General features: G+C 37.4%; 2 protein-coding genes across 4 annotated transcripts in view; both read left to right on the forward strand.

The window, feature by feature from the left end:
• The window catches only part of LOC122089966 (DDT domain-containing protein PTM-like), a 28,630-nt gene extending 22,986 nt beyond the window's left edge, over window positions 1–5,644 (forward strand). For 2 of the 3 annotated variants that reach the window (XR_006143376.1, XR_006143378.1), the window contains 2 exons: window positions 4,661–5,284; window positions 5,393–5,644. The gene's annotated coding sequence lies outside the window, so the exon portion shown is untranslated. Of the gene's footprint in view, window positions 1–4,660; window positions 5,285–5,368 lie in introns of all 3 variants that reach the window. The other variant, XR_006143377.1, reaches the window with a different exon arrangement.
• Window positions 5,645–8,132: 2,488 nt separating this feature from the next.
• On the forward strand, window positions 8,133–9,076 carry LOC122087928. Its single transcript, XM_042657066.1, has 2 exons — window positions 8,133–8,505; window positions 8,929–9,076. Exons 1-2 carry the CDS (start codon window positions 8,148–8,150, stop codon window positions 8,931–8,933), a joined length of 363 nt encoding a protein of 120 aa, XP_042513000.1. The 5' UTR covers window positions 8,133–8,147; the 3' UTR covers window positions 8,934–9,076.
• The last annotated feature ends 8,466 nt before the right edge of the window (window positions 9,077–17,542 follow it).

A 17,542-nucleotide genomic window follows, 5' to 3' on the forward strand; every position in this document is an offset into this window, starting at 1 on the left:
AAGTATCTCTTGAGGCGAGAGATTTTTGCCAGATCATCACCAGTAACAACAATATCATCTACATAGACTATTAGGATAACAATATTCCCGCCATATCTCTTGATGAACAGAGTGTGGTCGGCATTGCTTTGAGAGTAACCTGTAGCGACCATACCCTTATGGAAACGTCCAAACCAAGAACGAGGGTTGCTTTAGCCCATACAGAGCACGCTTAAGCTTGCATTCCTTTCCTTATGTTTTGGAGCAAGTGAACCAAGGAGGAATGTCCATATACACTTCCTCCTCAAGTTCTCCATGAAGGAAGACATTTTTCACATCTAATTGCTAGAGATCCCAATCTAAGTTGGCAGCACAAGCTAAGATAACACGAATTGTGTCCATCTTAGCAACTAGATCAAAAGTTTCCTGATAGTCAATCCCATTAAGTCTATATGAAGCCTTTGGCAACAAGTCTGGCCTTGTACCGAATCATTGTACCATCAACCTTCTGTTTTACTGTGAAGACCCACTTGCACCCAACTGTCTTCTTTTATGAGGGAAAACACACCAGATCCCATGTGTCATCTTCTTCAAAGCTTGCATCTCTTCAACCATAGCTACCTGCCATTGTGAGTTTGCACTCACTTCTTGTGAGGTACGGGGAATGGACACAGAGGAAAGAGAAGACACAAAACTATAGTAAGAAGGAGAAAGTGAGTCATAAAAAAAAAGTTTTAGCAATAGGATGTATAGTACAAGACCTAATGCATTTACGAACAACAATAGGCAACTCAAGAGACTGATCAACAGAAGGAGGAGAATTACTAGGGTCCAAGGGGACAAGATCAGGCTCGAGAGGAGACAATTGGCATGGTAGGGTAGATGTTGGATGTGTAGTGGTCTGAGTCTGCTCTCTGCAACTTTATACACGAATCTTTGGTTGCGGTGAAGTAGGAGTGTCACTCCTAAAACGAGATACTAGCAAGGATAGCAATTTCAAGAGACGGCAGCACATCTTTCACAATGGAAGGAGACTCCCCCTGAAGAGGTGTCGCAATGTAGTATGACAGATTTATGAAAGACAACATCCATTGTCGCAAACCAACACCGAGTAGGAGGATGAAAACACTGATAGCAAACACTACCGAATACCTTAGGAGGAACAAAAAAAGCAGCGGAACCTTGGAGAAGATCCAAAGGGGAGCGGAAGGCATGGACCCAAGAAGGCATTCGGTTGATAAGAAAGACAGCAGTGAGAATTACGTCGCTTCAGTACTGGAGAGGAACATACATCTCAAACATAAGAGAGCGTGCTACCTCACAAAGGTGGCGATTCTTCCGCTTAGCAGCCCCATTTTAAGCCGGAGTATCCACACAACTAGTCTAATGAATCATTCCCATAATCGAAAAGGTAAGCTTGAAAGGACCCTTCAAAGTATTCTCGGCCATTGTCGCTTCGAATGATCTTAATGGTAGCACCAAATTGAGTCTGAACCATGCGGTGAAACTACTAAAAGCAACAAAAGGTCTCGCCCTTGGTTTGCATCATATAAACCCAAGTAGTCTGAGAATGACAATCAATAAGAGAAACAAACCACCGATAACCATTGACAGACATATAGCAGGATGGACCCCAAATATCAGAATGTATCAATGAAAAAAGAGTGACTTTTATTTTCAAAAACAGAATAAGTGATTCGAGTTTGTTTGGACAAAACACATGTCTCACAAAAAAACTGACTAGAATTACAATTTTTAAAGGAAGGAAAAACTCTAGCTAAAGTTCCCAAAGGGGGATGTCCCAACCGACGATGCCACTGCAGTAACTCAGAGATGGGAGGTGACGTCGAAGATGTCTGAAGAGCCTAACCAGAGACTATTGTCAAGTCATCATCAAGCAGATACAGATCACTACGTACTCTACCAGAGCAAATCATTGCCCCTGTCACCAAATCCTAAAAAACACAATGAGATGGGTAAAAGGTGGCTTTGCAATTTACACTGGAAGTACGACTACTAATGGACAAAAGGTTAGTGGGAAAAGAAGGAACATACAATATAGTAGCAAGGGATAAAGAGGGGGTATAACTAACAGAGCCCTTTCCCAGAATAGTGGAATAAGTCCCATTAGTGAATTTGGCCTTAACATTACTAGGACAAATAATGTACTGTGAAAAAAGAGGCAAGCGACCTGTCATATGATCAAAAGCCCTAGTCTATAATTCAAGGGGTAGAAGGGATAGACATAGTATGACCACAAAAGGAGATACTTGACCCAGAAGGGGTGGAATGAGCAGAGCTCGCAGTGACTGGTGTAGGAGAGTTTGGACGTGTCAAGAGGCGCCGGATGGCAGTAAGCTCATCATATGATAGCGAGGCTACTGAGGTGCTAAGAGCAGAGTCAGAGTCAGAGTCAGGGCTCTCGGTATGGTTGGCCTGCCCAGAAGTACCGGCACGACCCTTCCCTCGCTCTTTTCTAGATGTATCAGTAGGATGGCCATGAAGCTTCTAACAGTGCTTCTTGGTGTGACACTCCCTCCCACAGTAATCGTACTTCACTGGAGTCCTGGTAGAGCCACTAGACTGTGGGACTGCACTAAGGGACTGAGTGCCAGAGACAAGTGCAAATCTCTTAGTAGGAGTGGCGGCTTGCTGTGGAAGCATAGTGGTATGTCGACTGTCCTCAAGTTGGATCACAGCATATGCTTGATCCAAGGTAGGAAAGGGGGTACGACTCAAAACCTAGGATCGCAGCTGATCAAACTCCACATTCAGGCTTGCCAGAAAGTCATTTACCCTGATCTTGTCTTCTTGCTTATGAAAACTGTTGACATCTTCAGGGGTGGAAGGAGTATACTCATAAAAATCTAACTCAGTCTATAGTGTCCTCAACTCATAGTAGTACCGAGACAGAGTGAGCTCTCTCTGCCTCAGATCACAAACCTTCTGGCGAAGCTCAAAGACTTGAGCATCATTCCTTGTCTGGAAATAGATATCTTGGATAGAATTCCAGATCTTCGCAGTGGATTCAAGGAGGAGATAGCCACACGAAAGCTGTGGCAACATGGAGTTGACAAGGAAGGCCATAACCAGAGAGTTGGCACTCCCACTTGTCAATCTCAGGACCGGTGGTCGGACTCTTCGTGGTTCCAGTGAGGTACCCGTAATAGCCACGAGACTTGGTGGAGATGTGGACTGAGCGTGACCACATAAGGTAGTTTGTGCCATTGAGCTTGATAGCACAAGGAGAAAAGGTAGGAAGAGCTGTGGTGTCTCCGCCAGTAGAAGCAGATGAGTTGGTAGACATGATTGCTACTCAAGGGGGCTATGCAAATAGAAGAGACACTAGCTGGAGATAGATAAAACACCAAAATAACTACAAAAAGCTAGAAAATCCAAAAAATCGATAAAAGGTAAAGTCCTAAGAAAATGATTTTGGGGATAGCTTTATAATAGAGACCTCAAACAAAAAAGTGGTCGGTACATACCACTATAAGGATAAGTGGCACCAATTGCAACAAACATCAGGACAATCGAAGCATCAAGCTGGGAAAAAGCATCCCGGCAATGGAAAAATGATTTAAGGGAGAAAACCCTGAAAAAGTGATGAAAAAAATGTTTTGGGTCTCTCAAATCATTGTAGAAGAGAGTCTGAGAGCCCAGGGGAAGGATGGATGGAGGCTAGAAACCCTCTTGGTGGTTTAAGAAGCTCTCACCACGAGAGAGAAGCAGATGAAGAGAGATGGAGGGAGGCGCAGATGGAGGCGCTGGAAGAGAGAGAAAAGAGATGGAGAAGAGGGGGTGCCCTTAGGGTTTCGGATCCTAAGGCTTTGATACCATGTTGGATGGGGTAATGACTTGTGTCTAATATGACATTAGCCCTCTTTATTTATAAGAATTGAGAGAAGGTCCTAGAGAATTACAAAGACCATTAAACCACTTAGGGTCCGTTTGGTAACTGACACTTTCCCTAAAACCCATAAAACCCATTATTACAACACTTTGGAAAGAAGACAATACATTTAATGAGTTTGGAAGTTTTCTGGCAAAAGATTGTTGTAAAACCCATACGCCTGTCAGTATTTCGAAGTCTGTAATTCCTTTTGCCGTGAAGTGAAGGCATGATGCTAAGTTGTTTGGAACCAGTTTTAAGCATTTGAAATACGTCGATAGGGGTCTTAGGTACCCTCAGTAGTCTGATGACAGAAAATCATCAAGAGAGAGTAGTGTACGGGTTTGTGGATGGGTAGGTCTAGTGATGATTTTAATCACATTTGGAATACAAATAAAAAATTAGAAAATAATTTAGTCTATATTAGTAGTTGTATAAATTCAGTTTGTGACTTAAAGTTAGATAAAAATAAGTAAAAAATATTTAGAGTCTAAATTAGATGTTTTGGGTATTAAGTTAGATCAATTAGAAGAGTCGGTCCAAAAAGTAGGGTATATAGTAAATATGGATTTAAAACGTGAAACAAAAAATTGCAATATAAACCGTTTTCCATAACAAATGATACGCTAAATCCAGATTGCTGCTCCATATAAGGGGTTTGAACCTTGGGAACCACAATGGTTTCATGGTCATTTCTTCTTGTAAATTGTAATTCTGTTACTAGCGGCCAATTTGGTGTTTGGAGTGCACATTGGAAATTTAATGTCATTTTACTATGTTTTTATGCAGGGTTGAATGTAAATTCAGTTTCACCAAAAAAGGAAAAAAAAAAAAAGATGTGAATTCAGTGGATGGGGAGTCAAGACGTAGAGTTGATTAAAGAAAATGTTGGAGGATATTTTAAAGTGGATGATTCTACATCCACATGGAGTTTTAATCCATTCACTTGTATGCACAGCAACAGCATGACCCAGCAGCAAGCTCTTAGTGGAGAGGAAGAGATGAAAGAAGTAACTTGACATGTTTGTCAAGTTTGATTCACCTCAGTCGAGTAAGGGTTGCCTGTTATTGGAATTGATGGTGTCTGGCTTCCTGAACTGCTAAAGTAGTGTGGGTCCTTTTAAACTCATATACCATTGTGTTTTGGAGACCCTTTACAGAAATTGATTGAGCCCTCTTAGAGATATAGTCTTTAGAAGCCAGTATGAAGGCTTTGCTGATGTCTTTGTCCAACCCTCTGGAGTCAAATTGCCATGAACATGTTGAAACAAAGTGTAATGCTTAGAGACGACGGTGAATAACATCTGTGGTTTACTTAAAAACACCTGAGATACATATCAACTGTAGCGACCAAACGTTCAGAAATAGGGATATCGAGGACCAAAACCTGTCTGAAGAATTGGAGCTCTTGAGGTAAAGTTGCAACATTCCAGCTGCTTTTTTTTTTGGATGAAAGGTTTCAGCTGTTGTTTGTGACTAGTTGGATTTTGAACATAGCTGCTGCAAATGATTCAAATTCAGGCAATGGAAACCCGACTTGCGGCACAGGGAGCTGATGTGGATACTGAAAAACTATGTTGCTCGGCATGCATATGGCGCGCAGTTCATAAGGTGTTTGAAGTGGTACCTTCTAAATTTCTCTGACCTTCGATGCTTGCTCTTCTGTGTGACTGACTTTTGTTGATCTAGGTCCAGTCAAGAGTTGTCTTCCACTTGTGCAAGGTAAAACACTGGATGGTTTAGGAATGGATGTGAACAATTGGGAGTTTTTTACACTCTGGAACTTAAAAAACCTGTTGGATATTGTAGATAGGGGAAAAAAAAAAAAAAATTCTGCTACCCAGGTAGCAGGAATTTTATGCTGCTCGTAATTGCATGTGCCGAAATGAAGTAATACCTTTCCTTTATGGATTCACAAATACTCCCTCCCCCCTTAGGTTTTTGTATTTTCAGAAACCCCATTGTAATCGGAACGGGATTCCATTTCGACATGACCAATTACGGGCAGGTAGCAGGAAAATTTTGTCCCTGTAGACCAAGGTTGAACATAGCCTGAAGAGGTACTGAACGGCATGGAGAAGACGGTCTACATTTTTCGCTACTGTGGCCAAACCATTCGATCGGGGACCAAATGTGGAAGTAAGACTAATTTTCATCTCTAGTTCTCTTTTCTAGGGACGCGACTAGGGTGTAAATTACAGGTCCGGACCGACAGGCCTGATAGAACCCAACCGTTTAAACGTCAAACTGGCTTAGCGTTCTTGGTGCAAGGTGCTACCTGAGTGGTGTCTGCCCGAAATCAACAGATTGATAGCGTAACTCGTCCTAACATGCTTAAGGCTCGTTTAAAGCCCTTTTTAAAAGCCGTTTATTAAGCTCGACACTTTTGAAGACCATTTGTGGTTAGATTGTAGCCCGTTTAGAGATAAATGTGTCATTATACTTCTTGTTTTTGTTTGTTGCTAACATGGAACCCTTCGAAACTGCACAATTTTACAGTTCAGGCTTAAGAGTAAACCACGGTTATACGCAGTCACACCTAATTTGTATAACAGATCAATTACGAGCAGACTCGAACTAGAGACATCTGTTAACACATCGTCTTTGAACCATTAAACCGTTTATTGGTAGCCCAATTAAAGATTGATACCTGATCAACCATTTATAAATGGGATCATGCCTAACATATGGGGGACCGATTACTTAAATGAGCTGATCATAATGCAAGATCCTAAAGTGGAGAATCTCAATTAAGCATGGCCAAAACTGATCCAGCTCGATGACTCGTCATGCTACCAGGCATGAGAAAACATCTCATCTGGGCTAGTTTCTTATTGGTTCATCAACATTGGTCTGGTTCAAATTTTCATTGCTCGATCTATCCAACCATTCTACACGCATATTTCTTCATCTTCTTTTATAATTTCATTTTTTTTTGTTGTTTTTTAAATTTGTAGGTTACAGTGTTAAAGTGGTATGAGATGGATGAGAGGAGTCCAAGCAAGTAGTGGAGGATTAAAGCGATTTTATCTTCTTAGAATAAACGAATCTATGATGTTTATGAGATTGGGTGTATTATGTCACCACTCACTTGTATGAGCGTCCTATATATGTCTATGTTCTCTTGGTGAGGAGGGGAGGGGTCTTAGCTGTTATTGATCGAGCCAAATCATGGCCAAAACCCAAAATTAATTAACGTGTGTTGCATTTATTACATAGGGGTTCATCAATCTTGGAGAGGATTACTTAATGTCATACATAGGAGTGTTTTTACATATTGGACATATATCGCCATGATTCATAGGTTAAAATTTTCAGTTTGAACATCAAATAGTCCATAAGGTCCGAATTTTAAATTTACAAGAAGTAGCATGAGATGCTATGGATAGATCTTGGTTCCGGTTTTGTAGGTGATTTTCTTGTTTGGGGTGTGGGGGGAGTTAGATTTCTTCTACTGATAGTCATGTCGAAGGTGGGATTCTTCCTTTTGCGAATTATATGGATATTCAGACGTAAATCCTGTATTTATTCAGGGAAACAATCCTTGTTCGTCTAGCACAGAGTTATCAATTCGGCCGAATAATTCGCGAATTATTCGGCCGAACCGAATTTTAAAGAATTTTATCAAAAATTCGGACCGAATCCGGATTAAAAATAAAATTCTTTAAAATTCGCGACTTTTTCAAAACTGAATATAAATCGCGAATAATTCGGACCGAATCCGAATTAAACCGAATTATTCGGTTTATTTAAACATTATTTAAAAAAAAAAAACAATAAAAAACAATTTAAAAAAAAAAAAACCCAATAAGCTTTTTTGACCGCTTTTTTGACCGAATCCTTCAATTAATCATCCGAATTATTCCGAATAATTCTCCGTCCGAATAATTCCCGAATCCGAATTTGTTAACTATGGTCTAGCATAGGAAATGCCTAGACATAACAGAGCGAAATGACCATGCTATCCTCACCCCTTGCTGAAGATGCTCCTGCCTATACTCTCATTGGTCCATAAGTCTTACGCCCTTAATTTTATCTTTATCTAATATTTTTCACAATGTTTAGCAGAGAAAATTTAATTCATTAGATCGTAACTCTCAAGTCCCAAGCGGCAGCACATGCTATTTCAGGAACTAAAATGGTAACGCCATCGGTTACAGAAACGCAGAAACACATGCTTCATGAGAGACGGAGCCCATTCCGAAGTGTGATGGCAAAGTGGCATTCAAAGGCTCTCTTTTCCCTCTTTCTCTCTCTATAAATATAAATACCAGCCATGGCAAACAATTACTTATTAAAGAGAGAGATGGGAGATATGAGTAGTGCTCGTTCCTTGGCATTGGTAGCCTTTGTGATGGCTGGAATTATAATCTCCAGTGACGTAGTGTCAGCGCAGTTTTGCCAAGATGATTATAAGAGTATAATGATGCAATGCCCTGGTAATATCGAGAAACCAGGCCCCAAAACCCCACCGTCCGGTGAATGTTGCTATGTTATGAAGAGGGCTGATATCCCATGTGTTTGCTGGCTCATCAATTATTACAAAGATGTACGGCAACGAATCAGCAATGCCAAGGTGGTCTACGTTGCTCAACAGTGTGGCATAACTCTTAACCCGGGGATCAAATGTGGAAGTAAGACTATTATTATTATTATTATTATTATTATTATCTATTCTGGTTCTTTTTTGTAGAGATCGATATTATTCTGGTTCTCTTTTGTAGAGATCGATGTTACTATGCATGACAAAACAGAGTGCTCATCCTCTGCAACGAGCGGTGAAATACGTTGAGTATTGGACGGTTGAGAGTATTTAGACACACACTTAAAGAGATTCTCAGCTACCCGATGCTCACTGCATTGCACCGACTTCAAATGATTTTCACACGACAAAAAACTACGTTCATGCATGTTTGATGTTTTTTCTAACTGATTTTATGTCAAGAAAACCTACCCACCTGGTCTGGTTTGGCGTTGGTTCATCATTACATTGTCTGGTTTCAATTCCCATTACTCGATCTTCCCATTCTACTTTTTTTTTTTTTTTTAATTTGCAGGTTAAACTGTTCCAGTGGCACGAGATGGAGAGGAGTTCAAGTGGAGGATTAAAGTGCGGTTTTAACTGCTTAGAATAAACATTACTGATTGTTATGAACATAAATTTGTGTATAAGATCATATATAAATATAAATTTTCATGCTGAAATATATGCGATATCAAGTTTACAAAGATTACAAAGGACAATTTATTGCGTGGGAGGAAATTTGCAGACCACTTGAGGGTTTCGGGAATATACAAAATTTAATTTACTCCCAACCGCCAGCACATGCTACTTTTTACAAAAAAAAAAAAAAAAAAAAAAAAATAAGAACTAAAATGAGTTGGAATCCAGATGCTTTCTCAAGATCTTCCAAATAGTCTAACTTTTTCCCTCGGGCCAGGCCATCAAGCTGGGTAAAGGTCGGCCTGATCTCAATCTTAAATGTTTGGCTCTGGCCAAATTTAAAGAAAAGGCTAATTTTGATGCTAAAGTAATTTGGTGAAATAGAAAGGGTGTTATTAACTTCTTATAATAGTGGCATCGTCTCGGAAGTGATGTTGTAAATTTCCCTTAGACTTATTAGAATAAACACACTTGATGTATCAGATCATATAAATTGTAATACTAAATGTTATGTTAATTGAATGGTAGTCATATATTCATGATCATCGGTTCATCACATCTGGTAGATGTTTAAGATGGGTTATCAAGTATAGAATGATTCATTATGTGTCCTAGTACCCTCTTTAATTTGGTGATGAGAGGGACTTTGCTTTTATCTATCAAATAAAATCATACCCTAAAATCCCAAATAAATAAACATGGATTGCATTCAAGCACAACCTTGGATACTAAGCCAAATATAAGTCCGGATCAAGTCCTCGTATGAGAACGTTCTCATATAGGCTTGTGATGGACACCTGGATTCCATTAAGTCACTTTCTTCAATGCATTAGACTCTGGCCTAGTGGAATCTAGGTGTTGGTCACAAGGCCACACGAGATGATTCTTGTATGAGAACCTGATCTGGATTTGCCAAATATAACGTCATGCATGCTCTGTGAGAAGTCCGGTTAAAAATTGAAAATAGGAGAAAGTTTCATTGAATGCCCAATGGGGAATTTGGGTCCTCTCCAGTTGGCTGAACAGCCTGTACCCTCCAACTCCATATCACACCATCCATGGGGTGTACATGTGGTCGATGGGTTGGAGGGTGGAGTGGATCCGAGCTCCCCATTTATTTTTGCTCCATGTAATCAATAGCCATGATTGGTTACATTGACCTTGTCATAATATCAAATTGGATTAGGTCTCAAAGCGAATAATTAACCATGTGAATCTGACAAAGATCCCTCCTCAGTGACTTAGATGTCCTGGAATGAATGAATTCCGGTTCACCATGCATGTAAGAGAACTTGATCCTATTAAGTCCTATCAAATTTGTCCCCCTTGTATAATTTTTTTTTTTTCTTCTTTTTGGGCATGGGCCCTTCTTGTAGGTGGCAAAAAAATGGTTGTACACTACAATATTAATGTCATACTTCATAATTAGCATTTGTGTTTTCTGATTCACATCTGAAGGTGACAGTTTCAATGTAACATTTCATAATCAGCAATTGGGCTACATTGTTCAGAAACGCCAATCAGCAGTTGCATTGATCTTCGCTCCCTCCTCCCTTTTACTTTTCAGCCTAGTGGGTTTTGTGTACAATAACTTCATCAATTATGCTGGCAGTTGTAATCAAATAAAGCAAATTTACTATAATTAAAACCCTACACTTTATAATATCACATAACAAACCTCAACAACAACATAACAAACGTCATGGCATAGAAATAATTATTGTCACTATTCTAGTATGTCATAACATCTGATAAAGAATTTGAACGAATGATTAGACTTCAAAATATTGTTTAAATATTTTAAAAAACATCTATTAATAATAATTAATATTTTAAAACCTTTTGTAAGCAAACTATCAAATCCAATTTTTGTCCAATCGTGTGTAGATAATCTCTCTCTCTCAAATCCAATTTTTGTCCAATCGTGTGTAGATAATCTCTCTCTCTCTCTCTCTCTCTCACTCAGAGGAAAATGTATGTCTTCTTAAGCATCTCTTTTGTTCACATCCACATGCCTTTAATTTAGTACGCTAATATATAGTCATAAGGCATCAACATTGGTACACTAAAACTCATAATACAACAAAAATGACTCCTCATCTACTAAGAGAATCTTGTCTATAACACAATAAATAATAGTCTATTTAAGATTCTTATGTGATTCAGTTCAAATAACCCAAGGGGATAGCACAGTTGGTGAGCAACGAACTTGGTACAAATCGTAAACTCGGATGTCCTAAGTTCAACTCCTACTAGGCACACCATGGGCCACTCACACGAGAGTGTTTAGTACTCTTCACTGCTTTCAGTGAAAGTTGAATGATTCTCATTAGCAAAAAAAAAGTGATTCATTCAGTTCAAGTCAATGTAATGATCATATAAGAAGAAGGCCTAATTCTACCCCAGCCTGGACACATTTCAACACAATTCGACAAAAATCGTGTTCAAGTATAACATTCCTTTAGAGAAACACCCCATCTATGTGGTCTACGAATCCTAATTGTTAGTTTTAATGGAAGTGTTTTCATCAAGATCGTTGGTTAATTATAAAAAAAAAAACAAAATTAGAAGTATATTATATCGAATTGTTTCTCTACTACCTTTGAAGGCCAGCTATACAAGGGGTACACAAACCCACCTATAAACCTAGAGTACACACAAATTTTAATTTACTCCGAACTGTCATCACATGCTACTTAAGGGACTTATACAATAGTAACGCAATCTGATGTGGAAAGGCAGAAACACATGTTTCTTGAGAGAGAAGGAGAATCATTCCGAAGTGGGATGGAAAAGTGCCATTCCACGGTTTTATTTTATTTTATTATATATTTTTTTAACTAAGGTGTCTGAGTCAATTTACGTACATCCCGATTAATCCTAAAATTTTCTCTCTCTATAAATAGTACCAGCCATTGCAAACAAAAAATTTATTAAGAGGAGAAGAGAGAAAGTGAGAGAGATATGGGAGCTATGACGTGCTTGGTATTGATAGCCTTTGTGATTGCCAGAGTTTTAATCTCCGGTGAGGGGGTGTCAGCAGAGACTAGTTGTAGAGAGGATTTTTTTGCTATACTAATGAATTGCTCAAGGTTTATCAAGATAAAAGGCCCGAAAACCCCACTGATGCCGGATTGTTGCGGTATGGTAACGTTGGCTAATATCCCATGTGTTTGCAATGTCATCACTAAGGGAATAGAGAAACACATCAGCATGGAGAAGATGGTCTACGTTTCTCGCTAAGGTGGCAAAACTGTTCAGGCGGGGACAAAATGTGGAAGTAAGACTATTATTATCTCTTTTATGCTTCTCTTCTATAAGATATTCTCACGCATATAATGTTACAGTCACATATCAGTCATATAAGGAGTTGATCACATATCAATTCACATTGGATCTCTTCATCTTTTCTTTTAATGCTGAAATATGTGCCATTCCATGTGATTACATGTTCCAATTACCAAATTAAAAAGGTGATTACTTGTTATGTTAATTGAATTAATGGTAGATGTTTAAGATGAGAAAGGGTTGATTCGACCCTATTGCACCATATAGGGGTGTCAAGGCTGGGTCGGTTTCAAAAGGGCAAACACATCAGTCTCACCTCACTTTAAGGCTCTAAATTGTTTCGGCTCATTTAGGTAATTAGGCTCAACGTAATCGTGTTAATACGGTTTAAGGGGGTTAATTGAGTACTTGGGCAATAAAACGATCCTTAAACGGTATATAATCAAGTCAAATGGGTTTAACCAAAAAAAAAAAGTCAAATGGATTTAAACAGTTTAATCAGATTATAAACGGTTGATCACAGTTAGACAACCATTGGTCCACTACCTTGCATTAGGAATGCTTGATTATTAATCGATCAACGTTTAAGCCCAACATATTTAGTAATCAGCATGGCCAAACACGATCCTCAAAGGAGCTTTTTCAGCACCTCATAATTTCAAGTCATTATGCATCACTTTAATATCAACACTCAAATTTGCATATCAGAGGGTTGATAGACATTCATGGCCGGGGGATATTTTAATATATTGGGGAGTATATGGTTATTTTTTATTATAGATTTTTTTTTTTGGGGGCTAAACTTAACATGTCGTGCATGTTTTTTCATGTACTCCTATCCTATTATCAAATGGACCCCCTAGATTGGATGATACACATGATCAAACGATAAATTGGACTAGATGTTGAGATCAAAAAGCCTAAACCCTAGTTTATGAGTCATGATAACTGATGCGTGAATAAAATCTAAGGCTTGATCAAAAGGATCCTTTGAATTTGATGTTGTGATTGAAAACCCTAGTTGATGAGTCATGATTCTGGATTTTATTTTTATTTTTATTTAAACAACAAATTAAACCTTATCTCAACTTAATGAAGTCGGCTACATGGATCAAAACATGTTAATAATGGGATATGACAAATGAAAGATGAAAAATATAATATAAAAAGTGAGAAGTGAAAGATGAAAATAGTAAAATGTGAAAGGATAGAGGATCCATGTGGGTTTTCAATAGATAAATTAATTTATCAAAAAAAGAAGATAAAAGAAAAAAAGAAGGGCATAACAAGAGCCCAAAATTCTTCTAATACAAAGACAACAAGAACTCATTACAAGAATCGGTTCAATGGCATAGTACGTATATGAATCAGATCCACATATGAGAATCATTCTCATCGTATGGTGTTTGATCCACACTTGGACTCTCCATAATTCCTTATTTTTCTTTCATTGATTTTTATTTTGAGTGGAATCCAAATATGGATGAAATACCATACAAAAACGATTCTCTTGCAAAAACCGGATCCAGATTTTGATAATACCCTCCCAATCCATAATGGTTTAACTCCCATTACTGAACCGGAAACAAAGGTTCGTATTGAAAATCAAACCCCTTGGGAATATCAACTCCACTCCAATCTTGTACGTTCGCCTTGATATCTCTAATAATAAAGGGTATGGTCTTCGTCTTATTTTTTAAAATTCAAAAAACTCTCTCCGTAAGGGTATTAATTGGTTTGATTTTGGTTTAAATGGTACATATTAATTCGGTTCATATTTATTTGACTAAAACTATAACCGTATCATTTACTAAACGGTTCCACTTTCTGAATCCGTGACCGTTTAGTAAACGGTTTCGGTTTCCACGGTTTCTAAATGGTGTCGGTTTCATGGTTTCAGTTTCAGTTTATTCCATACTGTTTATAAAATGGTTCACGATCGGTTTGTTATAACTTGCAACCATCTCTAAATTGAAGATCATAAGTTTATCCAAAAATAATTGGCAACCACAAATAAGAGATTCTATATTAACGATGGTATGTCTTAATTTGATAATCTAGTGTTATTTCTTTGCATGGTCATTGTCATACATATAGAATTAATATCATACAACATCTAAATTCAGTCTTCTATAGCATAAAATATTAAAATGACAGGTGGTTCAGCCAAAACACATCATCTGTGATAACAAATAGTAACATATATGGATTACAAGTTCATGATCTAAAGCCTAAACTTGAACTGAATTGTAATAAATCATATCAAAGCAGTATGGATACTTAATTTAATCATTAATTGTTGTACGAGTTACTGCCCTGTTTTATTTAATTGTTATACGGATTAATCAGATCGGTTTAAACGGTTTTAATTCAGTTTAAAATCAACGGGTTTCGTGATTAAAATCGACCCGACCCATTTAACTAATCGGCCTGAAACTTGAAATCATAACTACACTATTTACTAAATAATTTTACGGTGTCAATGTAAATAGATTGATTCGATTTTGATAAAAAATTTTGATTACAAATTCACATCCTTACCGTTCGGGTTCTTGATCAGTCTGACATTTTTCTTTTTTAAAAAACCACGTGTCTTTGATGTATAAGCAATGTACCAATAATCTGTAATTTGGCTCGAGCCCGGCCATCGGGCTGGGTAAAGGTCAGCACAATCTCACCGTTAAATTTTCGATTCAGGCCTAACCCAAAAGTCAATAGGCGGAGCCCAAAGTAACAATCGGAACCCTTTGTCGGTGCAAAGGGTTAAGGTGTATAGAATCCGAATCAGAAGATTATAATCCAAAGGCCTTCTACAAGAGATACACAAGGTCCATACCCTAGAATATACAAATTTTAATGGGAAAATCATGTGAATCCTCCAACAAAAAACATCCCAAATGACAAGTGAGTGACAACATTTTATAATACTTTACTAACTTGATAAGGGATTAGTCCACTCTGTTAGTTAATTCCTCTTATGTAATAATTTCAGTCAGTTAAATTTTGGTGAATGGCCAAATTACCCCTGATGAAGGGTAAAATGGTAAATTTACCTATCATTGCAAAACCCTCCCTCAAATCGATCAACTAGAACTCCAAAGTCCTTCGTTCCAAACCTTCCGGATCAAGAGGAAAAAGGAAAGATCGAGGTAAGGTAAAAGAAAAGGAAAATAGGAAGGGCAAGCAAGGAAAGAGATTAATTTGAGATACAAATTGAGAGGGAAAGGAAAGGAGGAAGTGCAAACAATAGTGGAATTTGTCACAGGTCGTGAAGGAGTTTCAGGTTTATAAGTGTTCTATCTGTCTCTCTGTGTTACGTACTTAGTTTTTTTAATTATTATTATTATTATTGTATTGTTTATTTATTATTATTGTATTTGTATATGGGTAAAAGTTATTGTCACGGTGGATTGTTTGATAATTATCCAACTTTATATCAAAGTGGATAGAAGTTAGAATTAAGTGGAATGGGGAGTGAGATTGTGGAGTGTACGGTTGACTTGTTTGTAAACCTATTTAATAGACACAAGTATAATGAATGGATATGATTTGAAATTGCCAACAGTGGCTCATTATATTGCACGTGATATATGATTACCATTTAGTTTAATCTCTATCAGTCATGAGCCATCGTCATATATACCATCTAAAATTAATTCTCCCTTTGATTTGAGTTATTATGAATGGGGATTTAGTTGTTAATGTACTAACCTCAACCTTTATCTCTTGCTTTGTTGCGTGAAGTCTTGCATATCCATATTTAGAAACCCTAACTACGCTCCAACTACCAATCTGTCCAAACCAAAGAACATTTATCAGATGTTAGAAACTATTGCCATATTGTAGACCCTATACAAAAGCCGTTGGATTAATGATTTGGTTCTTAAGGTAGATAGAATTGAAACTAAAATCTACATCAACTAAGGAAGTAAATTGGAAATGGAAATCGTTTATCGAAATTAAATCGAATCATTTACATTGAAACCATGAAATTGTTTAATTAAATAGTTTGGTTTTTTATTTTAAAATTGAAACCGTGATTCGATTTTGATTTTAAAATTTAAACCGTTGATAAACTGTTTAAATAAACTATTAAATCGATTAACATATAAGTAGTAAGTTTAAGTTATTCAATGTTAAGTTTACATACGTTTCAATAAAAAAAAATATTATATTAAATAACTATTATAAATATATATATATATATATAACAATAAACAATTCAATTCAATGTCGTTACAATTTGCTTCCACTTCACTAAAAATTTTAAATGTAAAAATGTTGTTTGGATAAAAATTAGAAAACATAAGAAAATAGTTTTAAACCATTTAAACCGAAAAGTTTATAAAACGTTTCAGTTTTACTATATGAAACCATTTATTAAACAATTTTGCACCGAATTTGAATCAAACCATCTACACAAGAACCGAAATGATTAACACCCTCACCGTCAACGCTACGTTGGTGCACAAGAGTTACTTAGGGTGTATATGTTGCAATGTTATAAAGAAGGTTGATATCCCATGTATTTGTAAGTTCATCAACTAAGGAAATAGAAGAGCATATCAGCATGGAGAAAGTGGTCTCCTCCGTTGCCCGTTACTGTGACCAAACTGTTCAGTCTGGAATGGAATGTGGAAATAAGACTGTTATTTCTCTTCTATGGGTCTCTTTTATAGGAATGTTGCCACAGAAGAAGATCCTCTTCAATCAATTGTGCGTTCAATTAATGATTCAAGGGTTCGGATGAGGTGGGATACACGTTCATTTATTGGGATGCATGCACAAGATTCTCCACTTCCCATGGGAAAACCCTAGCTAATAACTTAATTCAATTTTTTATGTTTTCTTACCGACTTCATGCCAAGGAAACCAACCCTCCTGGTCTTGTTTCGCATTGTTTTATCATCCTGACATTGATATGGTTTTTAATTTGCAGGTAACACTGTTCCAGTGGCATGAGATGGATAAGAGTAATCGGAGTGGAGGATTAAAGCAGTTTAAACTTATTATACTGAAATATATGACATTCCCGAGTGATTACATGTTATGTTAATTGAATGGTAGTCCTATATTCATCATCTGTTCATCACATCTGGTAGATGTTTAAGTCTTTAAGATGGGTTATCAAGTACAGAAAGATTCATTATATGTCCTAGTACCCTCTTTAATTTGGTGATGAGAAGGACTTTGCTGTTATCGATCAAGTAAAATCATAT

The sequence above is a fragment of the Macadamia integrifolia genome, chromosome 9 (assembly GCF_013358625.1).
Source record: "Macadamia integrifolia cultivar HAES 741 chromosome 9, SCU_Mint_v3, whole genome shotgun sequence".
NCBI lineage: Eukaryota > Viridiplantae > Streptophyta > Magnoliopsida > Proteales > Proteaceae > Macadamia > Macadamia integrifolia.